General features: G+C 62.1%; 1 protein-coding gene across 1 annotated transcript; it reads right to left on the bottom strand.

Moving 5' to 3' along the window:
• Positions 1-1,494: 1,494 nt before the first annotated feature.
• Positions 1,495-20,661, bottom strand: PCNX3 (pecanex 3; the record flags this gene model as incomplete). The annotated part of the gene is made up of 35 exons (XM_081100414.1): positions 1,495-2,140; positions 2,215-2,513; positions 2,595-2,728; positions 3,091-3,365; positions 3,443-3,673; positions 3,767-3,914; positions 4,216-4,319; positions 4,461-4,691; positions 5,833-6,086; positions 6,729-6,944; positions 7,037-7,095; positions 7,481-7,610; positions 7,766-7,874; positions 9,277-9,454; positions 9,776-9,920; positions 10,672-10,822; positions 10,999-11,091; positions 11,197-11,302; positions 11,485-11,594; positions 11,762-11,853; positions 12,149-12,259; positions 12,363-12,534; positions 12,778-12,810; positions 13,064-13,217; positions 13,953-14,074; positions 15,994-16,129; positions 16,532-16,622; positions 17,082-17,260; positions 17,347-17,470; positions 17,939-19,063; positions 19,279-19,374; positions 19,474-19,513; positions 19,635-19,734; positions 19,977-20,164; positions 20,509-20,661. The coding sequence occupies 35 exons, from the start codon at positions 20,659-20,661 to the stop codon at positions 1,946-1,948; spliced, it is 6,084 nt and encodes a 2,027-aa protein (XP_080956540.1). The 3' UTR covers positions 1,495-1,945.
• Between the last annotated feature and the right edge of the window lie 1,120 nt (positions 20,662-21,781).

Below are 21,781 nucleotides of genomic sequence, written 5' to 3'. Positions count from 1 at the left end.
AAGCTCTTGGGCCTGGACTGTGTTGTGTGGTGAGTGAGGGGACAGAGGGGGGGTGGTCTGTGCTGTGTGAGCTGAGCTCCGTGCAGACCAGCTAATGGGCTGCTCTTGCTCGGGCCCAGTGCCAGGCTCTGGCCGTGCCTTGGGGGTGTTCTTGGGCTCTGCCCCCCACCCAGCAGCTTCACACAGGGTCCATTGAGGCCGGGACATTCCTCCCCGCCTGTGTCACTGGGGAAGGGGGGCTGGCCCCGCCCCCACAGATCCGGAAGGCCCGGCTGCCCCAGGAGAAGGCGCTGGATGCTTCCCAGCACATCTGGAGGTCACGACCCTATTTCTGCTGCCAGGGGGTGCGACAGATGTTTCCTCCCAGGCCTGGCCCTGGACTGGGGGCGGTGTGCAAAGGCTAGGGAGGAGGCCACCCAGGGAGAAGGGGAGCCCCAGAACAGGGGGAGCCCTGCGGTCAGCCAGCCAACTGCAGGGGCAGTCGCAAGTGCCACCGAGAGAAGCCAGGGGCGGCCGCATCCACTCGTTCGCAGACTCGCACACTGGCCCGGCGGGGCGGCCAAGCAGAGGTCAGAGCGGGGACCTGGGAGCCACAGGCAAGGAACCAGACACGCCGACTCGGGACCGGAGCCCGAAGGGAGGCTGGGAAGCTACGGGCAGCAAAGGCGGCGAGGGCCCCGTCCCACACGCACAGCACCGAGCCCACGCCAGTCCACGTTCTCCCCTCCAGCCCGACCGCGGTGACTCCACTCCCCCGCGCCCGCTGGTACCTCTGGGGCTCCCGCCCTGCGGCCGCCTCCCGCGCTGGGGTCCCACTGCCGGCTCTCAGCTGCCGCTCCGGCGCCGGCTCCGCCTGGGGGCGGGGCCCTAGGGGGCGGGGCCACCGCGGGGGCGGGGCCGGCCCAGGAGCGGGCTGGGAGGGAAGCGCTGGCCAGAGCTAGGCCCGGCCCAGCCCAGCAAGCTGTCCGGTCCTCCAGCGCCAGGCTAAGCCGCACAAACAAGCGGACCTGCCCCTCTGACCAACGGGGAGGCCAGAGCGGATACCCGGTGTCCACTCTACCAGGTGCGCAGGAACAGAGACCACTGCGGCCTGAGCCCTTGCTAAGCACTGGTCCTGCTCTACGCACACTCGTTTGTCCTTACAGCACCGCACACAGGTGTCACCTTCCTTACGGCTGGAGAAATTGGGCTCAGAGGAAGGTCTTGGCCAAATAAGGCCAGTTATCAGGGCTGATCATTGGAGGAGCCAGCCACGGTGGCTGGAAGGCTCCAAATGTTACACAGGTGAGAAGAAATGAAACAAAGGGGATTTTAGATCAAGGCTTGAACAGGGAATAGGCTTGTAAGGAAGGGGACCCAGGCCTACCTGAACCCCACCTTGGTCTTCTGAACTTCTCCCCCCATCCTTTATACTCCTCTCCATGCTCACTCACTCTGACCTGGCAACTCTACCTTCCACCCAAACATTCCCAGAGAGAAGCAGAAACCACCAACCAAAATCAAAAATAGTGTTATTAATTCTGGTGTCTCCGAAGCACGGAAGAAAAAAAAAAAAAAGAAAAAGAAAAAGAAACCACCCTTCCCACGTTTCAGCCCCAGGTCCGGGCCACGGGGCTGCCCCTGCAGGCAGTGCAGGCCCAGAGGCCGTCAGTCCTGCCACAGGCGTGAAGCGGGACCAGCCCATGGGTTTGGCTCTTCGGGCCTGGCTGGGAGGCTGCCGCCTCAGTTCGGGGAGTCCAGGCCCTGGACTAGGGATGAGAGATCAGGGGTCAAGGTAAGAGTTCCGGGCCACTTAGTTCTGGTGCTCTGGCTAAGGCAACCAGAGGTCAGGGTTCAGATGTGGACGGACGCCAAAACCATTCGGTCCTGTGGTCCAGCAGAGAGGGCCAGAGGCCATGGTCCAAGTCGCTGAATCCGGGCTGGGATCCAGAGAAGAGTGGGGCACTCAGTACTGATGGTCCAGCAGGGGCTGGGCGGCTGGGCTCTCACGCTCTTCAGAAGGGGCAGGCCAGCCACCCGGGGCCCCCGGGGGTGTGCCACTCTCCGGAGCACTGCTGTCCAAGCAAGGGATGTCCTGGGCTGCTCGGGGGGGTGAGGCATCGGTGCTGACATCCAGGCTGAAGCTGAGGTCTACGGGCGCCTGGGGGAGGGGAGACAGGTTGGTAGAAGAAGACCTGAGCTGCCCAGAACCCACCCCTCCCACTGGATCCTTACCTGAGATTTGGGGGTGCCTCCTTTGGGGCTCCCTGAGGCTGGCTCCCCCTCGGATCCCCCTAGCCCCTTTCGACCCCCCAAGCTCCACTTCCCACTGGGACCTTCGGAAGAGAGGAGACCAGTGCCAGGGGGCCTTGAGGGCCGGGGACCCTCCGTGGGGGCAGGTGAAGCGGGGGGCTGTCCAGGGAGCCGAGGGGGTGGCCAGTGCAGCAGAGAAGGGGGGCGGCCATCACCAGAACTGCTAAGGGAGGGCCTCGGGCCCCAGCCAGCACCTGGTGGGAGGAGTTGGTCGCCACTGCCTGTGGAAGACAGATAAGAGGGCAGACACTCAGCTAGGCTGTCCCCTCACCTACTGGTTCAGCCTGGCCTCGCTGGCTCACCTGCTGTGTTCTCAGGTGTGGGGTGTGCCAAGGGGGGGTTATTGCTGAGGGAGGTCAAGCCACCGCCTCCACCACAGTCTGAGTCGTCTACGTTTCCGCCACTATTGCAGCCGGCACCACAGCCCTTATGAAGCCTGGAGGGGGGGAGGTGAAGAAGTTGGTGGAAAGGCCAGAGACCTCACAAACGGAAGTTCTCAGTTCAGGACAAGTCTCTTAACATTCCTGAGCCCTGGGGTGCTGTCTCTAAGAGATTTTGCCATCTGCTTTACAGGATCTTTTCAGGAAGGCATTACCAATGGCTCTTAAGGCTAAAGGCCACCTTCAGCTGTGGGGTGGGGTGGAGCCGAGTCAGCTCTGGGAAGGAGTCAGCTCTCGGCTCCATCCTGGCTCCAGCACTTCCTCCCCGAGACCCTGGAGGAAGTGGCTTCATCTCCTTGAGCCTCAGCTTCCTGCCCCATGAACCAGCCTCCCAGGTTGGGTGGCGGTGAGGGCTCACCGTTCCCAGCTGTGCAGAAGCCAGCGGGCAATGGCGCCCAGGCTGATGGGGCCGCCCCACAGCGCCCGCAGCTGGGGGTGGCTGCCAGCCAGCGAGGTGGTGAGGGGCGACACGTAGATGGGGTAGCCGAGTGGTTGGTCGCAGGAAGAATTGATCATGTTGCGGAGCGCCTGCTTGGCGTTCTGGATGCTGCCGCGCTCCGGGTTGCGGTTGCGCAGGAACACCAGCTCCTGCTGCTGCCCGGCCCACAGGCCGCGCACACACTCTCGGTTCACCTGCGGGAGACCACATGCAAGGGTCAGGGGCTGCAGCAGGACGGGGGCCGGGTCGGGGGGGGGGGGGCTGGCCCCACCTTGATGACTCGGAAGCTGAGGTGGCGCCGGTTGAGCATGATGATCTTGTACTCGTCAGAGGCGTCATCCAGGACATGGCGCAGCGCCAGCAGCGAGGGCGTGTTGCTGAGGATGGCGCTGCGCCAGGCCGGGTCGCCCTCATGCGAGATGACCAGCCGCTCCTCATTGGCCGCGATGGCATCATACAGGGCAGCTGGCTCCTCATACTCATCTGGGGACGTGAAGTGGTCCTGTGGGAGGACCGGAGGGCTGGGGTCAGGGGCCCCTGCCCCGAGGGGCTTCACCCCCACCTGCCCACTCTGCCTGGGCACGCCTCTCCCCACCTGGTGAAGCTTGAGGGCCATGCGAACCCCGGGTGCCACCACGCGGTGAAGCAGGTCCATGTCGGCAAAGACCCACTCGTCTCTCGGGGAGGTGATGCGGAAGTCCCCCTTGAACAGGGCGTGCAGGCCGTAGAGGAAGGGCTCCAGGCTGGAAAAGGAGCCAGGAGGTGAGCGCCACGGTCTCTTAGCGCTGGCTCCACATGCAGCGGGCTAAGCCGAGGCCAGTCTTCCTGCTGCGCCTCCGTTTCCCCATCTGGACAAGGAGGTCAGTTTCTGCCCGGGTCCCTCACAGGGTGGTGAGGAACAGACAAGGTCACGGCTATGGGGTGCCTTGCCCACAGAGAGCCACACCGAAGGAAGACCAGAGGTGACTCCTGGTGGCCTCTGGCCTGGAGCTCTTCATGGAGGGGTGGAGGGGAGTGACCGGCCTGCCGGACGCGGGCACTCACCTGGCAGACATGCTGTGAGAGGCCGTCCCCAGGGCCCGGCGGCCCAGCACACACAGGCCAAAACATAGAGTGACCAGCGGCGAGTTCCAGTCCTGATCCACGGGCTGTGGCACAAGGACCCCCATCCCCAGAGCCCAGCTCAGACCTGGGACAGGGAACTTGGGTTGGGGTTGGGGCTGGGACCCAGGCCAAGGGAGGCTGAGGGTGAGAGGAGGCCACCCAGGGGAGGAGAAGGCAGTCCAGACCTGGCTGCGCCGGGAGGCACAGTACTGGATCCACTCCAGGTGCACGGCGCAGAAGGAGGGCAGCGAGAGGCCGGAGAGGCGCAGGTCGTAGTCCTCGTCCACGCTCAGGGAGAAGGTGGGGTCCGAGTCCGCATAGCCGGGCGCCCGCACAGGCCGCAGGGCGGCCGAGATGCCCTCATGGCCCAGCCACGCCTCCAGCTTTGGGGAGCGGCTCACATAGTAGATGATGCTCTGAGAGGAGACGGCAGGCGTCAGGGCTGGCCAGTGCGGGGGGCGGTACCTCAGCCCTGGCCGGGCACTGCTACAGGAGAGCGTGTCGGGTAAAGGGGCTTCTCCCGGACACTGAGCAGGCCTGCTTCCTCGGACGCCCATCCATGTCCCCCCTCGGCTTCCGGAAGCCACACAGGCAAATCTGCTCCTCTCCCTTGGGCCCTGGAGGAGCTCGAGGAGGCGGAAAGCAAGCACCCCTCCTTACAGAGCGTCCCTGGGGTCCTGCACTGTGGCAAATGCTTGCTTCGGAAGATGCCCCATTTGTGAGGGAAACTGAGGCTCGGACAAACCACAGGCCTGCCAAAATTTACACAGCAGGGCTGACGGAGGTGCGATGGGATCCCAGGACCTTTACTCTCATGATGCCATGGGGTCCAGTTCTCAGAAGCCTGGGGAAGTCAGGCTGGGTTAGTGGGGCTGCCTACAGGCCACTGGGGCCCGCGCACAGGTCTCTTCAGGCAGCTCAAGTGTGACTGTCACAGGACCTACCCTCAATAAAAAGCCATCCTGTGCCCAAAGTCAGGGAATTCCGGACCCCTTAGGAGACTGCTGGTGTCTAAGCAGGGTTTGGGCACATGGAGAGGAGCTTTTGGAAGCCACGCTGAGTGGGGCCTCATCAGCTCCCAGTACATGGCAGCCGGAACGGAGCAGCCCCGTATCACTCTGGCTGTGGGAAGGAGGTTGGACAGTCTGGAGAGGGCTGGGCTGCCCCCTTAACAAGAGGAAGGGGTACCAGGAGCCTAATGGGTGAGCAGGGCAGGATGGCTAGGGGGTCACTTTGGGCTCCAGGCAGACTGGTTCCTGACTGACCTTTTGCCTAGAGGGCATCTCCATAGTCTGGGCCCACCACAGCCTCCAAGAACCAAAAAAGAAAACCCTTGGGAATGCGGGGCGGGCTGGCCTGGCACAGTAAGTGCTGCCCACCTGCCCTCAATGCTACTGCCTTCTGAGGGAGGATGCTGAGACTGGCGTCCAGCCTGCACGCACTCCGGAGGCCTCTGCTCCCCTTGGGCAAAACAGGCTCCCACCAATCCAGAAGCTGGCAATCGGGGTGCTGCCGGCCAGCGAGCAGGACGCCGCTGTGCAGCCCCCGCTGCCGTACCTTGACATAGTAGGTGATGAGGATCTTGCGGAGGTCGAAGACCTGCAGCATGGAGGCTGCGTTGTTGTCGCTGATGCTGTAGCCCTCCAGCACGTACTTGCTGGCCGTCACCTCCCAGGCCAGCCAGCGCTGCCCGAAGGCGGCATTGAAGGACAGGACCCGCGGCAGGTGGCCAGGCTCGCAGCAGCAGCAGCCCTCGTCCTCCTCCACGCCCTCGGTGATGGCCTCCACCTCACGCTGCTGGCAGTATGTGCCTGTGGGGCGAGGTGCCCTTCAGAGGACCCCCCGGCGCCCTGCTTCCCTCCTCCCCGTGAGCGCGCACCCATCACCCTCCAAACGGGGATGCTAGGTGCGTAAGCTAACGAATGGGCTCCTTTCTCCTGACTCCAAGGGCCACAGCGGGGTGGGAGTGGAGGGCACAGGGCTCTGGTCCCTCGTTTAGAGGCAGCCTGCAGCTCAAAGAGAAGTGGCTTTCTCAGGTTCATGGCTGTGCTCAGAGCCCTGTGCGCCGCTAGGGGCCGCTCCTGAAGCAGGCATCCAGTGTGTACGTCCTCCTGTGGCTAAGAGGCTAGTTCACCCACAGGGGTTACGTGTGGCACCCAACCTGGGCCAAGCCCAAGGCCAGGGAGCAGGCCAGAAGGCACTGGCGGGAGAACTCAGAGCTCCAGGCCCAAGCCTTCACCACGCAGTCCGGTCAGTCACATCAGCCCCCAAGTCCAGGCAGGGACAGAGCTTGGCCAAAGGAGACCCTGCCACCCCACTGCTCAGACTGGCAACCCCAGGAAGGAAGAGTGCCTTGCTCAAGGTCACCTGGAAGACCAGGGCAGAGCTGGACCGGCCTCCAGCCTGCACACACCATGAACGAGCATCCTGCGTCAGGCCAGGCCAGCACTCACCCCGGAACTCAAGGCCACGCAGCTGGAAGGTGACGAGGCCGTTGCCGACCTCGATGAGGTGCACCAGGGCATTGAGGTAGTCGGAGGCCAGGACGAAGCAGTCGCCGGGGCCGTAGTTGCCCCAGCGGCCCAGCACCAGGTCCCCACACAGCGTGTGCTGTAGCGAGCGTGTCAAGTGCTCATAGAAGATGGAGTTGAGGTTGTTGTCATCAGCGCCTGGGACCAGGACAGACAGACAAGTGACAAGTAAGCGAGGCTCCCTCCTCAGGAGACCCCGCCTGAAAGCCCCCGAATGGCCGAGTACACACCGGGGTTCCGGTCCAGCTGTGTGGCCAGGCGGGTGTTGGAATGATCCACACGTTTAGTGCTGTTCAGAGAGAGCGACAGCACAGTGGGCGCAGAGCAAGCGGCTCAGATGGCGACCCCCCTCGGCCCACCCTCACGTCCCGCTGAGCCCACGCCCCTGCCTGGGCGGATGCCATGACAGCACCGTTACTGAGGAGGAGGCTGAGACTCAGGAGCGGGAGGGGACTCACCCAGGACCACACAGCCAAGAAGCCCAGGGTGAGCCCGAGGCCTTGGTGTGGCCTGGGTTTTGCCCTCATCAGACCAACCACCTGAGCCCACTATGCCCGGGACTCGGCCGCCGCAGGGCCCAGCTGGCCTCCCTCCCGGAACCTTCCCTGCCTCAGGCAGCAGCCCCTGCCCCCCAGGGTCCCTCCGAGCAGGCGCCTGTCTCCCTGGAGACTCACTTGTAGTCGCGCTCCCAGAACTTCAGGGGCCGCGCATAGGACATGATGAAGACAGCGCTGCCCAGCAGGGGGTTTAGGGGCGTGGAGAAGAGCGCTGAGAGCAGGGCCTGAACGAACAGCATGGCCGAGTCTGGGCACGAGTCAAGGAGGTGGCCAGGACATTGGACCCTTCCCCGCACCCCTCCCCACCCCTCAACCCCTGCCAATCCAAACCGTGCCCCCCCATCCTAAGCCATGGTCCTCTCCGCACACCCCCACCCAGGCAGCGGGCGGTAGGCCGGGTACGTGGCACGGCGAAGGGCTGGGCGAAAGCGTGGAACGCCGAGCCCCAGGTGATCTGCCAGGGCGCGATGTAGGTCAGCACGAAACGCAGCTTGTACAGCAGGTCCCACAGCTGGCAGGCCCGAGGGGAGGACGTCAGACAGGAGGTCACTCAGAGTGGGGTCTACCAAGTGCCCACTCAGAGCCTTGGGGTACCCCACTGGCTGCCCACATGAGAGTCAAGCTCAAGTCCACTCCCAGCCCTTTCTCTCTGGACGTGGCTCAAAGCACTTGTTCCCATTAGCCGCCACGCTGAGGGGGCATTTCATTCGTCCAGCCACTCGAGGAGCAGGCTCCCTTCACAGATGGGAGAGCCGAGGTTCAGAGGACGCAGGGCAGGGAGGACTAGCTCAGGCCATCTCTGTCAGTGATGAGGCTGGGCCTCGACTATGGTACCAAAAGTCTAGACACAGTCACAGGCCCTGCCTCAGAGGAGACAGTCTGGCTCTCCACTACCGTGGGCCAGGCCAGAAAACCAGGTCAGAATGCCCAGCGAGTGAGAAAGGGCTCGGGCCGACGCTGCGGCACACGTGCAGAGCCAGGACCAGTCCTTTGTTCACTGTGACCCCAACCCCCACTGGGGTGTCCTGCAGCCTGGCAGAGAAGTTTTTTTGTTTTGTTTTAATTCTTTTTAAAAATATATATTTTTATTGATTTCAGAGAGGAATAGAGAGATAGAAACATCAATGGTGAGAGAGAATCATTGATTAGCTGCCCCCTGCACACCCCCGACTGGGACTCGAGCCCGCAACCCAGGCATGTGCCCCTGGCCGGAATCGAACTCGGGACCCTTCAGTCTGAAAGCCAACGCTCCATCCACTGAGCAAACCGGCCAGGGCTAGAGAGAGAAGTTTATATACACCCAGGTCCTAGGGGCTTCTGCAACTCAGCTCTTAACTGGACTGTTGCTGGCAAAGGGGCAGAGCCCAGAGGTGGGTGTCCTGAGAACAAGGCCAAGACCTATCTCCTGCTCACAAGGAAGGTGGTCAAGTATCACAATTCAGAGAAAGACCGAGATTCAAACCCTGGCTGGTGCCCAACCAGCGTGGCTCACTGGCTGAGCATTGACCTATGAACCAAGAGGTCTTGGGTTCGATTTCCAGTCAGGGCACATGCCCAGTCTGCAGGCTCGATCCCTAGTGTGGGGTGTGCAGGAGGCAGCCAGTCGATGTTACTCTCTATCCCTCTCCCTTTCTCTCCAAAATCAATAAAAACATATATTTGTAAGTAAGAAACACAAATCCTAGTTGGTGACCAATTCTCTCGGGGACCTGAAGCAAGTCACTTAACCTCTTTAGACCACACCTTCCTTTCTGTCCCTCAAGAAGCTGCTGGGAAGGCCCACAGTGGGGCTGATGTGGGACAGCAGCTAGAGGGGCGCAGGCCCCTGGGAGTCACCCCCCCAACTCCCCACTGAGGCAGAAGAGCTCTGCTCCTGCTGCACAGCCCAGACCGCAATGCAGCCACCGGCTCACCTTGCTGCAGAGCAGGGACATGAGGAAGTAGTCGAGCAGAAAGCCCTGGGAGAGGCGCGGGTAGTCGAAGTGGAAGAGCAGGACTGTGAAGGCCAGGGTCAGGTACTGCTGGGGTGGACAGCAGAAGGCAGAGCGCAGCAACTTCAGCCCAGCCACGGTCATCAGCAGCGCCCGGCAGCTAGGGGTGAGGGGCAGGGACTGTATTAGTTGCCTGGCGGGGGCTCAGGGGACACGGCTGTGCTGCCTGGGCTCTGCTGGGCTGGCCCTGCTCTTTTGGGCCAATGACCCTTAGTCTCTGCCCTCGTAGGGTCACCCCCTTTAGACATATTTGGGAAACACACTGCTTTCCAAGAGGCAACTGCTCAACGGAAAGCGAGTTAGGAGCTGGGGTCCCCTTTAGCTTGCTGGGCACTGAGGCAGGTCTCATTCCTCTCTGGGCTTCGGTTTCCCCGTGGATCACACGGGAATGTAGGTGGTAGGAGGGGGGGGGGGTCCTCACTAGAGGCAGAACTTGTCCGGGTGGCTGACCACAGTGTGGGCATCCACCGTGAGGGCGTTGAGCACCACGGCGGGGTAGATGAGGTACTTCTCCACACACTGCAGACCGGCGTACAGCTTCTCAAACCACATCACCTGGGCAGCACCTGCAACACAAGGCACTGTTGTCAGCACCTCCCTCCCCCCTCCCCCCGCTGCAGAGCCAGGACAGGTGTGCCCCCGGAGGAAACCTGGAGGGAGGGCAGACCGTAGGACGTGGCGTTCCGGGTCCCTAGAGACTCTGATGGGGGAGGCGATGGTCTCTGCACTCAAATAGGGGTGAGGAGGCCTGGGCAGGGCACGTTCAGGGGCTTCGGGAAGGTGCTGTAAGGCCTGACCAGGGCTTCCCAGACGCCTGCTACAGCCAAGGCAGGTGGATGAGGCCCAACACAGTGACCCTGAGCTCCAGGGCCCTTCTGAAGGGGCCACTGCCACATGGAAATGCTGGCCCAGGGCTAGATCTTCCATCGTTTTATAAAAACAAGGCACGTGGGCCTCTGTATAACAAATCCAGACGTTAAATACAGGCTCCAGTGAGTTTGTTGCACCGCCCAAGTGAAAACGTGCACCAGGCAGACTTAGTCCACGCGTAACCAGTTGGTAACTCTGGACAAGAGATCTCTTTAAGGCCCTGGAATTCTTCCATCTCCTTGGAGAATGCAGGGTGAGAGCAAAGCAGGAGCCAAGCGGGGCCCAGCGGGCAGGAGAGGGCACAGAGAGCAGTGAAGCCGACGGGCAGCCCAGGAGGAGGCTGCCCCCTGCTGGCCCTCTAAGCCGAGAGGACCACACTGTGACCAGCCAGGAAGTCAGGGCAGGGGGGTGGGGTGGAGGGGTCCCAGCACAAAGGCAGGCACTCACCGCGCACTTCGTACTGGCTGTACTCCAGCGGCTTCAGCACAGGCTGCGACAGGCAGAACCAGGGCAGCTGCTTGCGGAGTTGTGGCAGCAGGTAATGTGTGAAGAAGCCCACGGCCCCGGCCAGTGCATACAACACGAACCCCAGCACTGACTGCAAGAGAGAGAGGCCAGAGGCTCAGGCAAGGGGAGTGAGGCGAGGGCCACAGGGGCCTGGGCACAGGCTGGGCAGGGGCCGAGGGGACGTGAGGCCCCAGCTGCTCAGGGCCCTCAGGTCAAGCAGGCTCCTGCAAGAACCAAGGGGGAAGGGGGGGGCCTCGCCACACAAACCTTCAGGGCAATGAAGACGGTGCTGGCGCTGATGGCAAAGGTGAGCACGGCGATCACCACACACATCACCAGGTCAGAGTGCAGGACCTCGCGCTGCAGGGCCAGGAAAACCAGCTTGGGTGCCCGCCACCCAGTGGCTGACAACACCCTCGCTCAGCCCCCACCCCAATACTAGAGCCCCACACGCGGGCCCCTCACCACGGACTGGCGCATCTTGTCTGGCAGTGGGTCTGGGGGCTCGGCCCGGGCTGTCTCCAAGCTCCGCTCCTCCAGCTCAGGGAAGAGCTTGCTTCGGATCAGAGACCTGCGGGGTGAGAAGAATCAGGTACCCAGGTCTGGAGAGAGCCCCCTCCTCCCACAGGCCCCAAGGTCAGTCGGTGACAGGCACATGCACAGACCCAGACCGCCCCCCCCAACCCTTGCCATGCAAAGACACACATACAAACACACGTGTGTGCACAGAGACTGGCACATGCAGGCACCCACCAGAGCACGGTGGGGTCACTGCTCTGTCGGCTCAGGTGGTAGGACAGTGCCACCAGGAGGCCACAGAAGACGGAGAAGAGGACTGGGACGTGCTGCTCTGGCCAAGGAGTCTGGGGAGAGAACGCATGCTGGTCAGGGGAGGGGAGAGGAGGGGAGGTGGGAGAAGGGGATGCCGCCCCCCATGGGAGAAGCCATTGCTGAGCTAAGCCCAATACACAGCCCTGTCCCGACCACACCCTGGGCCTCAGCGTGCCCTCCACCGCACAGTCATCGCTACCTTGATGGCCCCGAGGCAGAAGCCGTAGAGCAGGGCAGCCGCCAGCAGGCTGCGGGAGAGGCTGAAGACTGCAGTGAGTGGGCTGGTGGCGGCTGCGAGGTAAGAAACAGCAGCTAAAGCCCGACTCCTACCTGCTGGCACCCCACCTCACCCTCACCCCGCTGCCCCTCAACTCCCAGAGGCTACCCTCCCTGGAACCCCGTCTCTAGCCCCTTTTCTGTTCCCCCAGCCCTGAGAGGCCTCCAGAGCTTCTGGCATTTTTGGGTTTAAACCACTTGCCTGGGGAGGGGAGGGGAGGGGAGGGGACAGACAGGCTCTTCGAATCCATGGTACCCTCCTGGGCCCCACCCTGCCCCCCAACCTCCAAGCCACCTGTGGGCACCATACCTGTGCCCCCAAAGCCGTGCATGTCTATCTGTTCCAGCAGGTACATGAGGCAGGTGTTGACTTGGGGCAGGAGGCCCAGGAGAAAGACGAATGGGAAGCACAAGGTAAACACTGGTAGGAGGGGAAGTGAGGACCCAGTCAGCCTGTAGGCTGGCCCTAGGTCCACCCTTGAGGCCTTGCTCCCCTGGGCCATTGCAGCCTTGCCCAGTCTCACCAGTGGCCACATCACGGGCACAGAAGAAAAAGGAGGCGGAGAAGAGCGTGAGGCCGTAGAGGGAGACGGGCGGGAAGGGCTGAGCCGAGCCTAGGGCATCCAGCAGCCAGATGAGCAGACAGCAGATGCAGAAGTAGACAGGCCGGCTGTACGCGATCACCCAGTTGTGGCCCTGGGAAGTGGGCCTGTGAGGAGCTGGGCCTCCCCCACTGACCACCCTGCACGCATGTGCACACATCACACATGCACATGCACACTCAGGTGCCCCAGGCCTGGCCCTGGACCAAAGACAGAAAGCCTGGCAGGGGAGGGGCAGAAGGACGGAGGACCTGGGGCTAGCCGAACCCTCCCCACCTGGTCTCAGCCCCGCCCAGGGCCAGCCTCCTGGCACAGGGGCTGCTCCGCCAGGACTTACGTGCATGGGAGATGCCGCATCAGGCTGGACACTCTGGAAGAGATGGGAGCTACGTTGCATCGAGAGCCAGCACCCTCGGGGGGACAGGGGCCCCAGGAGCTGCTGAGTTCTACCACTGGGCTGTTATGAGTGACCAGGGAAGGACCCTAAACTGTACTGAGGCCCAGTTCTCCCATTTGTAAGATGGGGGCTGGCTACAGGGGATTTAGGCATCTTGCCTTCGAGCTAGCTCACCTCCCTCAAGACAGGTCATGGGAAGGAGGCGGGGAAAGGAGCCAGGCCTGACCTTCAGCAGGGAATACTGGCAGGAGGCGATGACCAGGCAGAACTGGAAGACCCAGATGTCGGTGAAGAAGCCTTTGAGCAGCAGCAGGTAGCCCAGGAAGGCGACCAGGCTGCTCAGGCCGATGCCCAGGATGTTCTCCAGCAGCCCCCGAGTCCTGGGGAGACAGCGGGTCAGGTCACACAACCTCCTCACCACTAATGGGGCAACAGGAGCGGGGGCAGACCCTGACCACAAAGGCCCCTGTCTGGGCCTGTGCCCATGCCAGTCTTCATCCTCTGACCTATGACCTCAGGGGCATGGCCAGGTTGCACCTGCTCCAGGAAGCCACCCTGTGGCCACCTTGTGTCCCAGTCTGTGCCTCCTCTAGAGACTGAGGACTCCAGGTGCCACCACTCGTGGGACCTGCCCATCTCCAGCTCAGGCATGCCACACGAGGCACACGGCAGCCCAACGCACACTGGTCACAGAGCCTTGGGAAACCCAGAACACAGGAAAACAGGACGTGGGTGCTAGGCCGAAACTGTCCACACGGACAACAAAAGGCATCTGACTGCTCCGACTTTCTGGGCCTCAGTTTCCCCTGAGAAATGGGGTGACAAATAGTCTGTCAGCTTTTTTAGGCAATAGGACTCAATTTACCCAAATAGACCACAAAAACAAATAGAATAATAGGCTAAACAGAAACAGTTTGTTTTGAGCAGAGCTTTGGGAGAGGGCATCACCCACTTGGCCATCCCTTTGTGCCCCAGAGGAACCTAGAGAAACCCCACTGCAGACTCGTCTTCGGGGCACCCTCAGTGACCCCAGCAGCCAGGTTCTCGGATGCCAGGAGAGCCTCCACACGTTCACAGGGTCTGGAAGGGACTGGGGCTAACACGGCGGCACTCACCGGTCCAGCAGGGCCAGCAGGGCGAGACGCTCGTAGCGCACAGACGTCCAGTGGCCGGGAAAAAGCCAGTACTTATAGCTGTGCTGGGCTCGGGGCGGTGCCTCCTCCATCAGTGTCTGCTCCTGGGATTCGTGCAGGGAGTCCTGGTCCAGCAGGTCAAACTGCAGTCCCCACAGCCGCGGCCATCAGCCCCTCGCCCTCTACATGGTCTCTCACCCCTCCACCCCCCACTGGGCACACTGTACTGGTCGACCATTTCCTCCAGCACAGAAAGTCCCCACCTTCCAGCAGCCCCGTGGCCTGCCCCGACTCTCCATTGCGAGGGCCTCCTCATTGCTCCAGGTTCCCTGGACGTGGCTCACTGCCTGCCCGGGACCAGCTCCTGTACCTGCCTGTCTTCTCCACTCGGGCAGCATCTCCTGCCTCTTCCTGGGCTCACCGACATTCACCTTGTCCTTCAGGACTCAGTGTAAATGCTGAGCCCTCGGGGTCACTCTGACTAGCCCACCGTGGCGCACACAGAACACTGGCCACGGACAGACCCGGTGCCAAGGTCACTGCTATAGCCTCTTTGACTTCTTGTGTTCTTCATTCAACAAGTACTGATAGGGCCCAACCTGGGCCTGGCTTTGTGCTGGGCCCGGGGATGTAACGGAGAAACAAAGACACGCAGCCGCCTTCGGAGCTGACTGTCAGCTGTGCAAGGACAACGCTGCTGCCACATATGAACGTTAAGGAGGCCGAAGCCGGTTTGGCTCAGTGGATAGAGCGTCGGCCTGCAGACTGAAGGGTCCCGGGTTCGATTCCGGTCAAGGGCATGTACCTGGGTTGCAGGCACATTCCCAGTGGGGGGTGTGCAGGAGGCAGCTGATCGATGTGTCTCTCTCATCGATGTTTCTAACTCTCTACCCCGCTCCCTTCCTCTCTGTGGAAAATTAATAAAAAATATATTTTAAAAAATGTTTAAAAAAAAAAAAAAGAAAGTTAAGGAGAATGTGTGCATCAGGTAGAGGCACCTGGGGCTTCTGCGCGATGCCCGTGGTCTACCTGTGCCCGGGCGCTAGATGCTCTTTTTATCACTACTCTTCACACTCTGAATCTGTTCCACGCGTGCTTAGCACTTCCAGTACTAGGCTGGCCCTGCAAATTATTGTCCAAATCAGGACACTTTCAGGAGTAGAAGAGAGCACTGTAACTGCCGAGATGACAAGCAGGAGCAGTGTCCCCGAGCTATCGCACATGGCAGGTGCCCAGGCAGGGAGCAGCAGTTATCGTCTAGTACAGTGGTCGGCAAACTGCGGCTCGCGAGCCACATGTGGCTCTTTGGCCCCTTGAGTGTGGCTCTTCCACAAAATACCACATGCGGGCGCGCATGTACAGTGCAATTGAAACTTCGTGGCCCATGCCCAGAAGTCAGTATTTAGTGGAAGAGCCACACTCAAGGGGCCAAAGAGCCGCATGTGGCTCGTGAGCTGCAGTTTGCCGACCACTGGCCTAGTAAGTAAGTTAACCTGCCCCTTCTGCAGGTATCACTGCTAACACCCGTCATCTCCACTGACTACGGGTCCCTCCAGGATTAAGAAGATACTCCATGCCCAGCCGGCGTGGCTCAGTGGTTGAGCATCAACCTATGAACCAGGAGGTCATGGTTCGATTCCCCGTCGGGCATATGCCTGGGTTGTGGGCTCAATCCCCAGTGTGGGGCGTGCAGGAGGTAGCCAATCAATGATTCTCTCTCATCATTGGTGTTTCTCTCTCTCTCCCTCTCTCCTTTCCTCTCTGAAATCAGTAAAAATATATTTAAAAAAAAAAAAAAAGAATAAGAAGATACTCCAGCTGCATTTGCTGAATAAGCAGCGCCCTAAACCATTCAGATCCAGGTACCCTGTGCCAGCCATCAAAGGCCAGAACAGACACCGTAAGGCCCCTGGAGCCCTCACTCAGCCGCCTGTCCCTCCTGGTAGCTGGGGGAGGGCTTGGTGTCTCCCCCACCCCGCTGCCCCCTCCTACAGGTCCTGGCCCAATCCCGACAGCGCCTCACCTCCGGGATCTCCAGGGGCACTCGGCGCACCTGCATGCCCTGCAGAACCACGGGCCTCGGCTGCAGCAGGTTCAGGCCAGCAGCCACCTCAGGGACATCAGCCGAGTGGAAGCTGGAGGAATGTGAGTGGCGGTCCCTGTGGAAACCATCGCCATGTGGGTCAGGGCCAGTGGCACAGGGCGGGGCTGAGGCCAATACCAGCCATAACTGGAGGGGCTGCTCAGATCAGAAACAGAACAGAATAGGGGGTTCCAGAGGGGGCAGGTGGCCCTGAGTTCCTGGAAGACCCTGGAAGCCTCCTGCATAGAAGTATCATGGAGTCAGGGACCCAAGAGATCCTTGTAGGCCTGCCCTTCACTGCCCCCACCTAGAGGTTCTGAACTGCCCCTTCCCCAACCCAGTAAACAGAGAAATGGGGAGACACGCAGAGCCACCTCCACCGCCCACCTGGGCCTCCAGTTCAGCCTTGGAGAGAAAACTTCCCAGAAAGGGCCACCCACCAGCTGCGGGCCCAGGAGAGCTCAGTGGGGAGACTCACCAGGTCCCATTGGCTGCCTGCTCCCCCTGCTGCCCTACGGGGTTTTCGTAGCCGCCTCCAGCCAGCCCGAAGGTGTAGGAACGCCGCACGCCTGGAGCAGGGGTGTGGGACATTTGGCAACATGTCACAGACAGGAGCATCAAGGCCCGACCCACGTGGGCACCAAGGCCTTCGAGAGAACTCTGTGCTATGTCCCTCCACCCAGCCCCCGAGGACAAGAGCAGAAGGGAGGGCCTCTGGTCAAGAGCCTGGGCCCTGCACTCAGGCACCGGGTGTGGATCCCGTTCTACCACTGACTTAGCCTCTGACTTCAGGCTGTGCCTCAGTTTCCTCATCAGCAGACCGGGTATAACGAGACCATCCACACCCCGGAGAGGCTGCAGGTGGCGATGCAGGTAAGGCGCTCACCAGAGGGCCAGAGGTGAGCGTGTGCCTGACGGCGAGCACTGCTGCTGGGCTGACGAAGACCCCCAGCAGAAGAGGGGGCACTGGGCTGGCTGGAGTCAGAGGCTGGGCCTACGGGGTTCTCAGGACTCAGGGAGGGGCTCACCGCTCTCATCGTAAAAGTAGTGCACAGCCCCCTCCGAGGTGTCATCAAAGGTGCAGGCCTCGTGCACGTTGGCGCCAGCACGAGTGAGCAGCAACGAGGAAGCGAAGTGCAGGGCAGAGGGCAGCGTCAGGGCCCGGGAGTGGGAGGAAGCCCGGCCCCGCTGAGCTTCGTGCAGGCTGCTGGAGAGAGTCAGCCGTGGGTCAGCACCACCTAGAGCCAGCTGGCCCCTGGCCCCACCGCCCTCCGACCGGTGGCAGGAGCTCACCTAGGGGGCGAGCCCATGACAGATGCTGGAGGAGTGGGGTTACTGCCTGCGTTGTGGCGCCTCCGGATGGCCTGGGTCCGCCTCACATTGCTCGAGTGGTCCCGCTTTCCCGTCTCCTCAGCTGCTGCCCAGAGAGAGAGCCCGAGTATAAGTGACAGTGGCTTGGACAGAGCTGGAGGGGGGTGTGGGGGGCAGGCCTAGTCCAACCATGCCCTGGCTGTAGAGCCCAGTGAGGTCACCAACCACTCATGCCAGTTCCCACATCTCAGAGTAAGGACAGTATGATCGGCCCTGCCCCACTGGTGACCCAGGATGACGGATGTGATGCTAAGAGTCCTCAGGGGCAGAGGTTTCAGGTACGAGCTGCAGCACCGAGGGCAAGGTGCCCGAGGTCTCTGCCTGTCTCCCCGTGGCTGCAGCCCTGCTTACCTGAGGGACTTGGCAGACAATGTCACTCAGGCGCTGAGTTCACGTCCATCTGCTGCCTGAGACAGGCTGAGCTGACTGACCAGGCCCACTCCAGCCTGCCCCTTGCCCGAACCCAAGCCTCTAGCCAGCTCACCAGCCACCCAGCCCTGGAGCTGGCGCTTACCTCCGCCCACAGCACCTTCCTCCTGCAGCTCCCCCCGCCAACCAGGCTGGTTGGCAGCAGGTCCCCGATGGGCCTCAGCAGACAGCACAGTGGGGTCCCCAGCAGCCAGCTCCACCCCTGCCTGGGCCTCCAGCTCAGCCTTGGAGCCAGCCAGGGGGGCCCTCAAGACATCACCCCCCGCCCCATCCATGCTCAGCACACGGGCATGTGTTTTGGCGCTGGCAGTACTAGGCGTCCGCTGGGTCCCATAGGGCCGCTTAGGGGGCACAGCAGTCCCTTCCTCAGCCCCATGAGGGGCCCGTCGCTTCCGAGGACCCCCTGCCGCGCCCCGGGAGCTCTCTGGGGAATAGCAGGACGAAGAGGAGCTGTCGGTACTATAGCGGCGCTGAGATCTGAGACTGGAGGCCGGGCTCAGTTCACTGCCCTCGCTGGTGTCTTCATCTTCGAAGAAGGCCCCACCTTCCAGCAGGGGCCTCCGAGGGGCATGGCCAGGTGGGGAGTGTCTTCGCACGGGCGGCCGCCGTTTGCTAGGCCGAAGCAGGGCCAAGTCCTTGGGCCGCACAACCAGGAGCGGCTCAGCTGGGCCTGGTGGTGTCCCTGCTCCTACGACTGTGTCAAAAGAACGCAGTGTGTCATCTGAGGGGACTCCAGCATCTGGTGAGGCTGGCAGCTCAGCTTCGGAGGGTGGGTCTGTGTCGCTGCCCTCAGGGGCCTGCCCCCCAGGGGGGCTGTCCAGGTGGGTTGAGTTGGTCTTCTCACTCTTGAAGCTGCTCAATGTCTCCCTGTCGGTGCCACTAAAGCAGGAATCTGAGGAGCCAGCTTTCTGGGGCAGGGGTTCCCCTGAGCCCCGCCGGTCCAGGGGCTGGTAGCCACCCACTCCCCGGCGTTGTTCCCGTCGACTGCTGGTCCTCACCAGGGCCCGGTCAGGCCGAGACAGGGTTAGGAAGCTCTTGCTCAGCTCCTGGCTGAGGCTCCCCTTCAGTAGGGGACTCATAGGAGTGTCAGCAAGACTGCTCCCACTCCAGGGGACTCCATCTCCAGCCAGGGGAGAGCGTTCCGAAGAGTCCGTGCTGGGGAGAGAGGGGTCTGGGGCAGCGCCCAGGGGCGTCTGGGGAAGGTCTCCAACTGTCAAAAGAAAGGAAGGCAGGTGAGTGAAGGACACAGTGCAGAAGGAACAGGTGGCTAAGGGGTCTATGGCCCGTGCTTTCTGAGAGCCCAGCTGGGGCAGGACCCTGAGACGGCCCCATCCAGAACACAGAAAGCACCAGGGAAGCAGAGGTGGGGTGACTCTAAGACAAGACAGTCTTCCCCCGAGCCCCTGCCACACTAAGCCCACTCACTCAGTTTCTCCTGTGAGCTTAACTTGAGCATCTCTCGATCGGCTGAGGTCACGATCACGTTGTTGCTGCCCTGCTCCCGCACCAGCTCCTTGATGTCTGCAACCGTGGCCCCAAAGGCATCAGCAGGACCCGAGGGCAGCTGCCCGCCACCCCGTTCCACACCACCACCTTCAGCCCTGAGCAGCAGCCACCTACCTCTGAGGGGCCCGGAGTCCTCCATCCGGGGAAGCAACTCCTGCGCAGATGGAGAAAGATGTGAAGGAGCAGACAGGACAGGAAGTAAGCCCAGGACCGACCCATGGTGGGGAGGGCTCCCAGGAGAGGAGTAGGAGAGGCTGAAGGCTGGGATCACTCACCGAGACCTGGTTGAAGCCAAACACGGAATGCTGGGAGCTACAACGTACTGGGGGGGTGGAACTCACTTTCCGAAACACTGTCATCTCCACTCCAGGGTCCCTGAAAGTGGGAAAGAGCATCAGCTGTGAGCTAACCTACCCTCTTTACACAGTACTTCCTCTGCCTTCCCCATCACTTCTCACTTCTCAAGCATTCCTTCACAATTCCAGGGCCAACCACAGAACCAGGACTGACCACTCATGGAGCCAGTGTTCCCTAGGCCCCTCCTCCGTCCTCCAATGCTCAGGCCCAGGCACCAAGAAGCCTTCAATCCCCAACAGAGCCCCGCCCGCCCCGCCCACCTGAGCAGATTGCTGTCCCCCTGGGCAGGCTCCTCCTCCGGCTCCCCCATGGTCGAGTTGCGCTTCTCCACAATCTCGCCCTGGTCGAACATGGCATGCAGCCGGTAGTTCACAGTCTTGATGGTAGTGAAGATGACAGCCACCACAAGGCAGTACACACCGGCCACCATCAAGCTGGGGGGCAGGACCTGGAGATGTCAGCAAGAGCAAGTCAACAGCCCTAGCACCGCCGGACCGCTCGGACTCACCCATTCGCAGGAGGCTTCGCCATCCCGCAGTGAAACTAGTGGAAATGCCTCGCCGGGGGCCCTGTCTCCTAACGCAGGAAATTACACGAGGTGCTCAAGGTCACCAGCCCAGCAAAGGGAGGCTGTGACTGCTGCTCCACACGCCCCAAACTCTGCGGAGATTCCCCTCTCCGCGCCCCGGCACCCAGGGCGCACTCCCGGATCCCTGCCGGGCTGCCAGCCCTCCGCCACATCCGCCTTCACTTCGCCGCGGGAGTTGCAGGTAGGCGGCGGCCGTGTCTCACCATGTACAGCAGGAAGGGGAAGGTGAGCAGGAAGATCCAGACGTAGAGGTGGAAGCAGTTGGAGAAGGTGCTCTGGTGCGGGTCGAAGAACCAACCGCCGGTGAGCGAGGCCCACACCCCCTGGCGCAGGATCTGTAACACCTGCGACCCCATGGCCCCGCCACTGCTGCGCGCGCCCCCGTCCCGGGACCCTCATGGGGGCGGCCCGCGGCCCATGCCCCGCCTGGCGCCCGAAGGCCCCGGGGCCGGCCGCGCTCACGCCATGGCCTCCCCCAGGGAAGAGGGGTCGGCGGGGCGAGGTTGCGGGCAGGGGGCGGGGCCGGCCGGGGCAGTCAGCGGAGCCAGACCAGGGCGCGGCGGTGGAGCCGCATCAGGGGCGGGGTCTGGGCCCCCACCCCCGACCCAGAACTGCTCCGAGGGGCCGAACCGGCGAGCGGGCGCGGGGCACGGGCCGGGCACCCGTCGGCGGCATCCAGAGGTGGGCGTGGGATGGGTGCTCCGGGGATGCAGACGACGGCTCCCCGGCTCCGGTCCGGGAGAGCCCCGGGACCCTGAGGTCCACTTCCGGGGTCACAGGTCACTCGCTTCGGGATCCACACTCGCCCCGCTCCAGCAGGCGCCGGCCCAAGGGGGAGGCCGGAAGAAGGTGCCGCGAGCCGCCAGCCTGCAGTGGCGCATGCGCCCGACAGGCCCAGTTGGGACCCGGAAAAGGAAAACCTGACGGCATGAATGCGCAAGCGCGAGAAGGCGTCGGGGCGCTGAGAAGCCGGGAGCCCTTTGGGCGTGCGCAGAGCCCAAGTCTAAGGGAAGAGAATCCAAAGGGTAGAAGCGCGTGGGCGCATGCGCACACTTAGGCGTTGCCAACCAAGCGAAAACCACCGCTGGGCGGAACTAAAGGTGCTTTGGTGCGGGTCAAAGAACCAATCACCGGCGAGACCCCTGCCCCCGGCGCAGGACCTGTTAATTGGCGCAAAGCTCTTCCAGTTCCTTAGCTGGTTTGGTTCAGTGGATAGAGCGTTGGCCTGCGGATTGAAGGGTCCCAGGTTCCATTCCCGCCAAGGGCACCTGCCTGGGTTGCAGGCTCGATCCCAGTAGGGGACGTGCTGGAGGCAGCCGGTCAATGATTCTCATCGTTGTTTCTCTCTTTCCCTCTCCCTTCCTCTCTGAAATCAATAAAGAAATATATATATTTAAAAGGCCTTCCTATGAAGGTGGTAGGGAAAAGGATGGAGGCGTGGACTCCCCAGGGCTACAGCGATATTTCAGCTCCACT

Source organism: Myotis nattereri (genome assembly GCF_964212035.1).
Source record: "Myotis nattereri genome assembly, chromosome: 9".
Lineage (NCBI taxonomy): Eukaryota > Metazoa > Chordata > Mammalia > Chiroptera > Vespertilionidae > Myotis > Myotis nattereri.
Note: the sequence above shows the minus strand (reverse complement) of the source record. Positions and strands in the feature narration are given on the sequence as shown.